Source organism: Lacerta agilis, chromosome 8 (genome assembly GCF_009819535.1).
Source record: "Lacerta agilis isolate rLacAgi1 chromosome 8, rLacAgi1.pri, whole genome shotgun sequence".
In the NCBI taxonomy this organism is placed as follows: Eukaryota; Metazoa; Chordata; class Lepidosauria; order Squamata; family Lacertidae; genus Lacerta; species Lacerta agilis.
This window is the reverse complement of record NC_046319.1, coordinates 7773937-7785943: the sequence shown is the minus strand read 5'-3', so window position 1 is coordinate 7785943 and position 12007 is coordinate 7773937. Positions and strand designations below refer to the sequence as shown.

The 12007-nt window shown below is 41.2% G+C and overlaps 1 protein-coding gene across 9 annotated transcripts in view; it reads left to right on the top strand.

Annotated features, from left to right (window-relative positions):
• Positions 1-12007, top strand: part of HECTD4 (HECT domain E3 ubiquitin protein ligase 4) — a 112138-nt gene that overhangs the window by 25961 nt on the left and 74170 nt on the right. For all 9 annotated transcript variants that reach the window (XM_033159280.1, XM_033159287.1, XM_033159288.1 and 6 more), the window contains exons 2-8: positions 715-1232; positions 5108-5197; positions 5653-5783; positions 7246-7354; positions 7620-7758; positions 10781-10951; positions 11567-11759. In XM_033159280.1, coding sequence (XP_033015171.1) covers positions 715-1232; positions 5108-5197; positions 5653-5783; positions 7246-7354; positions 7620-7758; positions 10781-10951; positions 11567-11759 — 1351 coding nt within the window. The remainder of the gene's footprint in view (positions 1-714; positions 1233-5107; positions 5198-5652; positions 5784-7245; positions 7355-7619; positions 7759-10780; positions 10952-11566; positions 11760-12007) is intronic.

Here is a 12007-nt window from a genome sequence, read left to right as displayed (position 1 = left end):
TAAGCATTTTCATCACTGTGCTGTTCCAACAAGACAGTTAGCTATGGCTTAATTTCTAAAAAAGAGAAACCAGCTAATTAAAGAGGAAAGAACTGCCTACTTTGATTGTCATAATCTTCCATATCATTTTTCTTTGAAGTGGTGTTGCTTGTTCTAAGGAGGAGGTTGGTATGTCATAGCATCTTGTATCTGATGGGAAGCTAGCTGAAGAGTGGGGCATAATCTACAGCTTCAGATCTCATACCTTTATTTGTAGTGCACAAGGAGAGAAAGTTCTGTCCATGAGTTTTCTACCAGTGCTAATTAACATGTAGGGTGTAAATTTCTTGGAGATTGTAGCTAGGGAGAAAAGACTAAAAACTTCCCTCCCTGCGTACTGTGATCTGGGTTGCAATCCTCCCTTATCCTACATCCTCAAATTTATTTGATGTAAATATAACTTAGTAAGCATCTTAAAAACATTTCTTAAACGTGATGACAAATCGTTTTGCAGTTGTTACCTCCTAAAGTGCACAATTTGTTCAGTTACTCCTGAATTTAGATGACCTGATTGATCTGAAACATATGGTTTTATTTTATTAGAACTTTCTGCCTTTGTGTCATATTTATTTACACATTAGGTACCGAAAGCAAGTGCCTTGACTTGTGCAAATGTTCTTCTAAAGGCACCCTGCCACATTAATTCATCAGCATGCACTTCTTTTCCCCGCCTAGATCTTAACATTTGAAACCAAGAATCCAACGGAGCTGTCGGAGCGCCTGCGTTCTGTCTGTGGAAATCAGAGCAACGCCTATGCCCGCCTGCTAGAATACCGCTTGAATGCTCTGCGTGGACTCTGGAATGCCCAGCGCCAGCTTGCCTTGGAGGAACAGCATGAACGGGAAAACTCTGGGGATGAGGAAGCCCTTGCCTTGCTCAAGCGGCAAGGCCTGTTACAGCAACCTGAACAAGCACCTTTCACTTCGCGGATGGGGCTGCTCTTGGTCTTCCCTCTCATTGAGTCCCAGAGCAGAACGGACCCTTCCCTTTGTAACATAACTGCTGAGGTGCTCTTGACTTGCCTTCGTGACTGTCAGCCCTTGAGTTTGACTAAGGAGCCTGTGGACTGTCTCAATGGCATTGAGTCCTTGCTCTGCTCATGGCTGGAGGAGACGTCCACTTCAGGCCAACAGATTCCACAGAAGCAAAAAGAAAACGCTGCTGCTGCCCTTGTTGCCTTGGCTTGTGCAAGGTAGGAGAGGCGTAGGGTGGGAAATCTGGGCGTGCAGATCTTTTCATTGCTCACCTTTTGTATGCCCATGTTAAACTGCGGCAGAAATATTAAGATGTGCCCAGGGATTCAGGACTGTGCTCAGGGATGGGAATTTGGCCTTGTTGTCCCATTGCCTCCTTTTCACCTTTTCCACCTTGCCACAACTTTTAATTTCTAGCAGCAGAGGGAAGAATGTGTACTGGCATGGATTGAGGCATAGGTGGCAGTGGTGGGAAGTTGTTTGCTTCCAGGATTGGTCTAACACAGCCTTCCCATATCATAAAAGCAGGAGTTCCCCATTAGCTAAGTACTGCAGACCCCTTGTTTTTCAAAAGCCAAGCCATGGACCCCCTACTTTTGAACATTTTGATATCTCTATGGTATTTTTTGTTATGTGAATGGTGCTATGCAGTGCTTTTTTTCTAAAAAAAAATGTTTAGGGGTACACACATTTTCCTACTCATATTGAAATACTGCCCTTCAATGAGGCCAAACTTAGATTCACAAAATGTTTAGGGGTCTGTGTCCCCCCAGAAAAAAAGCACTGGTGCTATAGTCCTGCTGGGTGGGTTACATGAACCCTCAGTTGGGAACCACTAATTTAAAGGAACCTATACAGTGGGGTTTCTGTTGTTTTGTAGGTCAAGGAATCCATTTGTGAATATTAAAGTACACTCAGGTACCGCTTTCCAAACACAATGCATTCCCAGGAAATCACTTGTTAGGTGAGCATTCACATAATAAACCAATGATTTCCATGATTTCCTATGGGAACTTTTGTAATCTGTGATATCTCTCTCTCCCATCTTGCCATGGTTTCTCCTAAAATGGCTGTAGCCAATCACCCGAAGAGAGACAAAAGAAAAAAGACTTGGGCATGTGAATGTTTTGTTGTAGAAGAGCTCTATATAAGTAAAGGCATAATAATTGCAAGTAAAATGTAGCTTCCCACATTAGTATACACTGTGCAAAAGCAATTAGAATTTTTTAAAAATATTTTGAAGATCAGTAGAATTATGTTTTCTTAGATGTTTTATAATTAATATAGGCATGTTCTTTGCTCCAGCTTTTCTTTCTTTTATTCATTTTTATAATCCTTTTTGATTATGCTTTTGAGCAGCAGCAGGTTCTTTGAATGCAAATGCTAGTCTGACTTACAAATAATGTGTCAGAAAGCTCAGGTATATGGGTGGACAGTTCTGAGAAATGGCACCTACTAATAATCTATTGATTCCAGAAAATTCTGGTATTGGATATTCCTTAGCTGCCTTAGTGCCAGGGAAGGAGCCTTTAGACCTTGGATTGTGATCGGTATTGACTTTGTTGCCCCTGTTGGGATTCCTTTATGTAGCATCACTGGATCTTGTGAAACTGATGGTTTGAACATTGGCTCAGAGAACATGAGATTTCCAACTATGCATACATGTGATTAATGTCATGTAATAATTCTGTGGTCTCATTTTTAATCATTTTTCAGAAGTAGACTAGCAAAGTAGGTTTTTGTTTTTGTTGTGCTTCCAGCTCATTTATGACTTAGCAGAAAACAAATCCATAAAGCTATGATATTTAGAGAGCATGATGCCATCATTTTCCAACCGTGATCCATAAAGATCACAATAGATACACAATTTGTATTATACTCAAAATGCTTAAATAAAAAGCAAACTTGCAGAAAGGGTTACAGTGAGTTGTGCTGGCTTTTATTTGAGTTGCGAAAATTATTAGATAGAAATGGTTGAGAATCCCAGAACTTTTAATGGGCAAATTGAGAACAGCTGTCAAATTAAATTTCTCCCCCATGTTTGTCGCACTGCATTGCCAGTAGTATTTATTCATGGACTCTTCCTGCAATTTTCACTGTCATCTGAATAAAGCATGACAGAATCATTTGATGTACCTGGATGTATGCAGCTTCTTTGCACATTTTAAAAAGTAATTTTTGAGTATAATACAAACAATGCAATATGAGAGGACAGGTAAACCTCAAGACAATTACATAAAGAAAACAAGGGAGAGAGAACTTGAACTTAGATTTTCTTTGAGGATTATTTTTGATTCTGATGTGATCTTTTTAAAAGTTCCGAATATCACTGTCTGTGGCTCATCTATTGTGGTTGTCTGTGGGAATGTAACCTGCATTGTGTGATTCTTCATTAGTATTATTTGCATGACAGCACAAAACATTGTGTCGTTTGGATACTGATAAAGAGATGTATGCTGGATATTTCTCCCAATCATTTACCAGAATGGTTTCCCAGACCAGTTTAAGGTGTTGTAGTGTCTTCCATCAACATCAACTCTCTCTCTCTCTCTCATTAGAGAGAGATTCTATTGATAAGATATTAAGGTGAAATGTTTATTTAAAAAATAATATTATCATAGTTATTTTAATGTTCACAGATGGATTCTTCAACTACAGAAATGACTCCATATGTGTTCTCATATGGAAAGGGTTACATGCAATAAACATTACCAAAATGTTCTTATCTGGCTGCCATATTGGAGATTGTGTATTTTCCAAGATGATTCAACATCTGATACTTTTTGTAAAAAGGATATTTGTACTTTTGCAGAAGTGAACTCCCTTTACCCAACTTTGGCTAATTATTGTCTACAGAAATGTTTTGGGGCAGTGTTAATTTCTGTGTACTTTTATGCTTCCTATCTTAATTATGTTTACAGTATGTGGTAGATCTTAACTGTATTGTAACTGCATTTATATGATACAGAAACCATACAAATATTGTTGTAGTCTCAACGACTGAGACTGCCCTTGTGCTCCCCCTCCCCACAATTTCCTTACTTGAATGCAACTCAAGACATAAGGCAAGCCAACTCCTTCTAATTCAATTTTCTACAGTTCCATGCCCTTGAACTGATTTTGCTCTGAGTTTATGCTCTGGAAGAAAACTCCTTTGAGTAGGGCTGCAGTTGCCTTTAATACTGAAATTCTGTGCTGTGGACATTCCTACGAATTTCTGACTTCTGACTGCCCTCAACCTTATAGGTGCTGCCCTATAAGGTAGCCAGTGTTGATTCCTTCCCCTATGTCTTGTCTACCAGTGTCTTGCCTTCACTACTACTGGTTGTTCTTTTGTGACGAGTGGGAACAAAAGGAGTATCGGCCCTGTAGTATCCTTGTATCTGTACATGTGCAAATCTGCCAGTCAAGTTCACATCAACTCTTGTGTTGTTGCACACAAGAGTTTGCACAGTTCACACCATGCTGCTTTGCTTCGGTTGCACACCCAATTTTTATCAATGATGGAATAGCTGCTGCAGGCCAATTTGCTGATGTGATCACCGTACTGGTGGCTTCATGGGGTACAGAACTGTTGTTTTGATGGATCCTTCCACACCAACCATGATACTACTTTAACAGTTCCACTCACATCCTGCTTTGTCAGTTCAAGCAGTGATTTTGCATGGTAAAGAGGCAGCCTAGGAGAAGAAAACTGATGAGGATGGAGGCGTTAGCCTATTGTTAAGTGTGTCCATTGTTATCATCCCTCCCAAATTATAATAGAATCTCAAAGGCAGGTGAAAGCCTCCAGACTTCTGTGAAACCGGTAGGGTATCATGAAGCTTTAGATAATAAAGATATATGTAAAAAGGATCTCTGGTATATGCCGGTAATATGGATATCTACACCATGTCATTGGTGTTCAATGAAATTTGGTAAATGTTGAAACATACTCAGAGGAGGTGTGTTCTAAGTTGTATTTCAAGAAGACTTATTGAGGCTTTGAACCAGTAATAGTTTGTCTGACTTTTTAAGAGCATCTGTTGATCTCAGTTGGTGTCCTGCAGTTTCCAAGAGTGACTGCTGCTTTGTATTTTAACTCTTTCCACAGGGGATCATTGAAAACGTTTGTTCACACAGTACACCTTTTACAGAAGCAAACAGAGTTGGGACCCCTGCCTGTAGCTGATGTGTTACACAGGTAGGAAGAAGGCTTCTGGGAGCAATCACATTGCTATAGATCAACGACTAATCTTAAAAATACACTCATGCATCAATGTTGGGATTTTAAAAAAAACCTTAAAGTGAGCAATTAGAAAAGTCCGTTCCCCACCCTTACCCAGAGCTATTTACAAACCTGAACTACACTAATAGTCCTTGATGTTCATACACAGGCCGTCCACCATTTAAGTACCGTATTTTTCCATGTATAAGACTAGGTTTTTTCCTAAAAAATAATGTCAAAAATTAGGGGGCTTCTTATACATGGAGCCATCTCCCCCCCCCCATTTTCTTAAATCTGAGTCCCCAAAAATAGGGGGCGTCTTATACATGGGTGCTTAATGTGCACTGTATGTCTGTCTTTAGCTAATTATTTCCATTTAATAGAATCATTTTCCTCATTTCTAAACTTTACTTTGTATTCATTCTCTAAAGGTTGTTGCTTTTGGAAGGGGGGCCTGGATCACCCTCTTGTTTGCTTGGGGGCAAACACATGGTGTCCTGGGGGTTTGAAGATATGTTGCCAGCACCTGATGCCAACCCGGGCTCAGGCTCAGAAAATAAAGGTGAGATTTATGAATTTAAAGAACAAGAACATTTCTGCATTGGGATTGCCTTGCCTTTTAAATTACCACAGTCTGAAGTTGTAAGGGTAGATAGAAATCTTGTCCAGGTGACAGCTGGTGCTGTGCAGACAGACAGAAGATATTTATTTATTTATTTGATTAATTGCATTTGCACCCTGTTGTTCAGCCAAAAAGGCTCCCAGTGTAGCTTACGTGGAAATTCCTTGTGCAGCAGACACACACACACATGTTAAACTGTTCTTTGTACAAAGGAGGGATTTTACCAAGTAGACTGCTAGATATGGCAAAGTTGTTTTCCAGTCTGTAGTATGAAAAATCATCTAACAAGTAGGAGACAAATATTGTAGCACTCCTATTCAGGGTTCCAGCTAACCAGCCATGCCCTCTTCAAGGGTTCACCATTCCATTTTGCTTCCCACCCTTCTTTTCTGTGTGTTTCCCCTCTGAAAGTCAGCCAGCTTTCTGTGGTCACTGAGCATGTTCAGTCCTTAGAGAGCTGTTTTGGGAGAGGGGTCCCCTCAGGTCTAGTGGGGGGGGGTGGTTGTGTGCATTTTTTCCTACTTCTGCAAATCTTGGGGTTCCACTGAGCCTGCTAATACCTCCTGGTGTGGATGATGCCATCTTGACTGCCCAAGGCTCAATTCTCTGAGGATGAGCTCACAGTTAATAGGATGAGTGTGTGTGACAACAGGACCTTTGAATATTGGCCCTTGCAGTGTAATTTTCAAAACGGTTTGATGTATGAATGAAGTGTGTGTATGTGGTTTTTTGTCCTCTTTTATGGTCTAGGGCAGCTTTACGTATTGGTACTGAAACTGATACTCAGTCCAGAAGTTGTAAGTACAACACATCAATAGTGTCTGTGTTGTCCCAATAGTTTGAATGGGAAGCTGCATCTCCCCCACCACCCTCAAAATATTATGACTTTGGAAAAGGTTGTCTTCTAAAGGTTTGTTTCCAGTGTTTGAAATTCCTATTGTTCTAGGCGCATTTTGCGACAGGGAATTTCATTTGCGCGAGCAGTTTCTAAGCTCTGGGCGCAGTGTTGCGCCTAAGATTTCAGATTAAAACTGTGGAGTGGAAGGAAAGGAGGACCTTTTTCTGCCTCCCCACTTCCATCTGCTCCCTGAAGATTGGAGAAGAGACGGGGGGTGGGCAGGGGAAGGACTAGACCATGTGAAAAATGAACATAATATTTTAGCTGCAGTTCATTCATTTCCAGCTTTGCATTCTTGTTATAAAAAAGCACGCCTAGACATTCCATTGTTGCGCCCATAACCTAGGTTTAAGGTGCCATTTAGCTCCTAGCTTTCATATCTGTTCCCCCCCCTTTTTTTCTTTTTTTGGATTTGTTATTATTTTATTGGGTTTCATAAACAAGAACAATGTTATACAAACAAGTATACCAAATTTTTCTAACACTGTTTGTTTCCTCGTACAGATGCAGATTTAGGACGCTGCCTTGCAGCAGATGGGCTTTATCTTTATACAACAAACTCAGTTGGCAGAGGAATAAGCAAATTAGGATCTGGATTACATGGTACTTTACGGTAAGCTATGGCATCATTAAATGCTCAGTTTGTTTATATTGTCAATTACTGTATTTGTCATCCCAAACACAGGACAGCAAATGGTGTTGAGAGTCATGTCTGCAGCAGTCTTCCGTTGGGAGTTGCCCAGAGTGGCTGGGGAAACCCAGCCAGGTGGGTGGGGTATAAAATAATAATAATAATAATAATAATAATAATGATTCTGAACTGTAATAAATAAAGGTGCGTCATAATTGAAGTGTAACTTCCCTTCTTTCCCCTTCAGAGGCTTTGTGTACTGCCGTAATGAAGAGTTGGAGCCAGGCTGGGTTGCTTTTGGCAATGGCAAGCTTCTTCACAGACCTGTCTCCTTTGATAACAAACCTCACTCCCTTTTCCAGGTTATTGACCAGAACACCCTGCAGGTAACGTAAAAAACTGGAGTATCTTTAATTTCATATCCATGGCATAGTGTTTTTTTTGAAAATGTTTATCAGAGATTTTATAGTCCATTCAGCCACTTTTCTCTGTAGCCACACTTTGCAGACAAAACTCTCCTTGATAGCACAGTGTTCCAGGTTCACATCAAGACTCTGGAGACCTGCTGCTATTTCCCATTACCCTAGAGCAGAGCTTTCCAAACCGTGTGTCACGACACATTAGTGTGTCAGCTGCAGTGTGCAGATGTGTCGTGCAAACGCTGGGAAGGGTTTAGTTTAACCTTCAGTTTGCTAGTAAAACTGAATTACTGTGTCAAGAAATGATGCATGACTAAAAAGTGTGTCACCCAACATGGAAAGTCTGAAAAGCTCTGCCCTAGAGGGTGGCTTTGATAACTTGCAAGGATGCCATTGGGGTGGGAGTGTACAGGTATTCCACTGATAAATAAAGAAGATGCAGGGCATGCCTACTACCAGAAACCATTTTTTCCTTGTTACTTCATCTTTCTGTCAGTGTCCTCTGGAGACTGTTTGCAGTTTCCAAGGAGAAAAAAAGGGCCAGTGTATGTGTTATCTTTTCCTGTAGAACTTCTTAATCTAGCGATTTAAAAGCTTTATTGACTTTTGCCTTGAAGTGAAAAAATATGACTTGGCTCCTAATAATTTCCCCCCACCGTGTGCATTTCAGAGATTACTGTAGCAGTTTCTCTTTGAAGGGTAGGAATCCAATATCAAGAACATCTGTGGCTCAACAAAATATTGCATGCTAGCTATATCAGTGACGCATGGTCCCGATCCTAAGTCTTGATGTATCAGCAAACAAGTCATTAGCATGTGGTATATAAACTGCTATGCCTGCATAATGCCTCTGAACAAGATGTTATGCCAGAGGTGCAGAGGAGAAATTAAGCTGGCTTTGCAGGCTGGTGTGCCTGTACCAGAGTTGGGACGCGGGTAGCGCTGTGATGTAAACCACTGCGCCTCTTGGGCTTGCTGATCGGAAGGTTGGCGGTTCGAATCTGCACAATGGTGATGAGCTCCCGTTGCTCTGTCCCAACTCCTGCCAACCTAGCAGTTCGAAAGTACGGCAGTGCAAGTAAATAGGTACTGCTGCAGCGGGAAGGTAAACAGCGTTTCCGTTGACTCTGGCACTCGTCACAATGTCCCGTTGCGCCAGAGGCGGTTTAGTCATGCTGGCCACATGAGCAGAAAAGCTGTCTGTGGACAAACGCCGGCTCCCTTGGCCTGAAAAGCAAGATGAGCAGCGCACCCCATAGTCGCCTTTGACTGAACTTAACCATCCAGGGGTCCTTTACTTTTACCTTTTTTTACCTTAGTCTAGGATGAGGGGATAAATGATTGCTGGAGGTTGGGGGTCCTCTGTTGTTGCTGCTTTTTGTGTCATGTTAGTTGTGTGCTTGAATCTTACTTAGAACTTGTAGCCACACATCTCTCTGGATGTCATCTGCAAGTCTAATTTGAAAAACATATAAAGCATTTTAAAATATATTTTTTATGTTCGCAGTCATTCTATTTATATACCTCATTTTGCACAAATGCATCAATGAAGAACGAATCTGATCATTTCCCAAATACTGATATTTACACTCCAGCTACCAAATATTACATCTTCACTTGATGGAAATAATTTTCTCCAGTTTGTCCAGTAACAATCAAGCCAACTTTAAACTATCAGTCATGGGCTCTTCATTTTTGTTTGCTCCTTTTTTGTGAGGGTGGGGCTGGGCCAGTGAAGCAGAAATGAAGCAGTTGGGCCTTTGGCCTGATCCAGCAGGGCTCTTCTTATGTTCTGGTTGATTAAATAGGATTGTACTGTTGTACTTGCAAACTGTAATTGCTGTTGGTCGTACTGTATAAGAATATGTTAGATACTCCTTTTCCAGTTAAAATGGAAATCATGCAAAATGTATACAGTGTGATGTGAGGATTTTGTTGTAAAAATGAAGCAATAGTGTATCAAAGGGAAACTGATTTAAATAAAATCTTTTTCTTGCTTACTTAAATCATCAAGTTTTTCCCAGTTGTTCCTGGAGATGCTGGGAGCTGAACCTGGGATTTTCTGTTTGCAAAGTAGGTGCTTCACATATAGGCCCTCCCAAGTTCAAGGAAGTCAAGTAAAATTGAACATTGTGAGGATGTGGGAATTGGTGGGAGTGCTTATTTGGTTATTGACTGAAGTATTTTTTTAAAAAAAAAAACAACAACAGCGACATTTCAGTGTGCTTGACTGGCAAATGTAAGTGCTTTTGTTTCTTTAACAATTTTAACAAGGTATCCAAACAAAGCAAGTTTGGTTTCTAGTACTTTACTTTTTAAAAAGCTAACCCTATACAGTGGTACCTCGGGTTAAGAACTTAATTTGTTCTTAACCTGAAACTGTTCTTAAGCTGAAGCACCACTTTAGCTAATGGGACCTCCCGCTGCCCCTGCGCCGCCAGAGCACAATTTCTGTTCTTATCCTGAAGCAAAGTTCTTAACCTGAAGCGTTATTTCTGGGTTAGCGGAGTATGTAACCTGAAGCGTATGTAACCTGAGGTCCCACTGTATAGGTAGGTATGTTCAACAGTCCTACAAAGCATGAAAATTGGCGTTAATTATAAAATAAGACAAGTGAGCTAGTCTTTTGCAGAATTGCTCAGTGGTAATGGCTTGGCATATCATCTGGGCTCAAGCCCATGGTTTAAATCTCTCTGAATTAATCACAAGATGGTAACCATGAGATTGTACAGTTGATGGCTCATGGTTTGTCCATGAGAGCTAAACCGTGAGCCAAGGTTTGGATGACATATTAAGCCAACCGCTGGCTTGGTTTAGGACAGCACTGCAACAAATTGACCAGGAAGGAGTAAAGCACCTTAGCATTACACATAAACCAGGCAAGTTTATCATGTCAGTGTTCATGAGAGTTAGTACAACATAATTTTTATCCCTTCGCCCGTCCTATCTCTCACCTTCCTGTCCCCTTTGCTTTTGTGCGATGCTACAGGTATGTCAGCTTCTCCCAATGCCAGCAGATCACTTTCCAGTTGGCAGCACTATGACCACTGTGCATCTTTCTTCGGATGGCACCTACTTCTATTGGATTTGGTCTCCTGCAAGCTTGAATGAAAAAACACCAAAAGGACACTCTGTCTTCATGGATGTTTTTGAGCTCACAGTGAGTGCTGTTACAAAATGTGTCTTTTGGGGGGAGTTGCAGTAGGCATTGGGCTCAGTGCTATTGCTTTTCTCTGTAACTAAAGTTAGTGCCTGAGCTTCCTTTCCCCCTCCTCCCTCCTGGTCCCTTTTCCATTTGTGTCATCTTAGATTGTGAGGGTAAGGGACCATATTGTAAGCTGCTTTTTTTTGGCAAAGGAGTAGGATGCAAATGCCTTTAATGCTTAAAGCTAGTTACTGCTTGTTGTTTACAGAGTACTTTCAACTTGCAAAATATTTTCCCTTCTACGCCCTGTAGCTGTGACTACTCCACCTCTGTCTTCCACTTCTCCATTTGCATTTACTTGCTGCTGAATGTGTGTCCTGTGTAACATTTGATTTTTTTCTCTCATGTGTTCATCCCTTTGTTTCATAATTATAAAATGCCCAAAGCCAATATCTTTCTCATTGCATTGTGATCAACGCTGATGCTGCTCGGGATGGGCAGTCTGCGTTCTATTATGAATTAAGGTTCATCCCTCCCCCATTTGAGCTTGTGCTCAGGGACTAGAGTTTGGGGTGCATTTTCCCCCTCCAGACAAGTAATGCTCTGTGTTGTCTTGGCTCATTGGACTAGGTGGAAAATGGCGCCTGTGTGGCCAATCCCCTCCAAGAGCGGATAATACTCATGAGGAAAGAGGGGGATTCAGCAAAAAGCATCAATGAGATGCTTCTGAGCAGGCTTTCAAGGTACAGAGCCTCTCCCTCAGCAACCTTGGCTGCCCTGACTGGCTCCACCATCTCCAATACACTGAAAGAGGACCAAGCAGGTGAGGAGGGGGGTTGTTTTAATGATTTTGCACCTTGATTTGCTTTGATAAGCAGAGTCCAGTATTAAGGATAATTTTGCTTCTCGTGCCCTATATGTCAGAGCACACCAGGAGCATCTCCGGCAGTCTCTGCTGGAAGTGTGGGGTCCTCTTGTTTCAGATGAAGGCATTATCTCGGTAGATGGTGTCTCTTCTCAAGATCCTACATTGTTTTAACACAAGTAATTGTAGGCTTCTCTTTGGGGTTT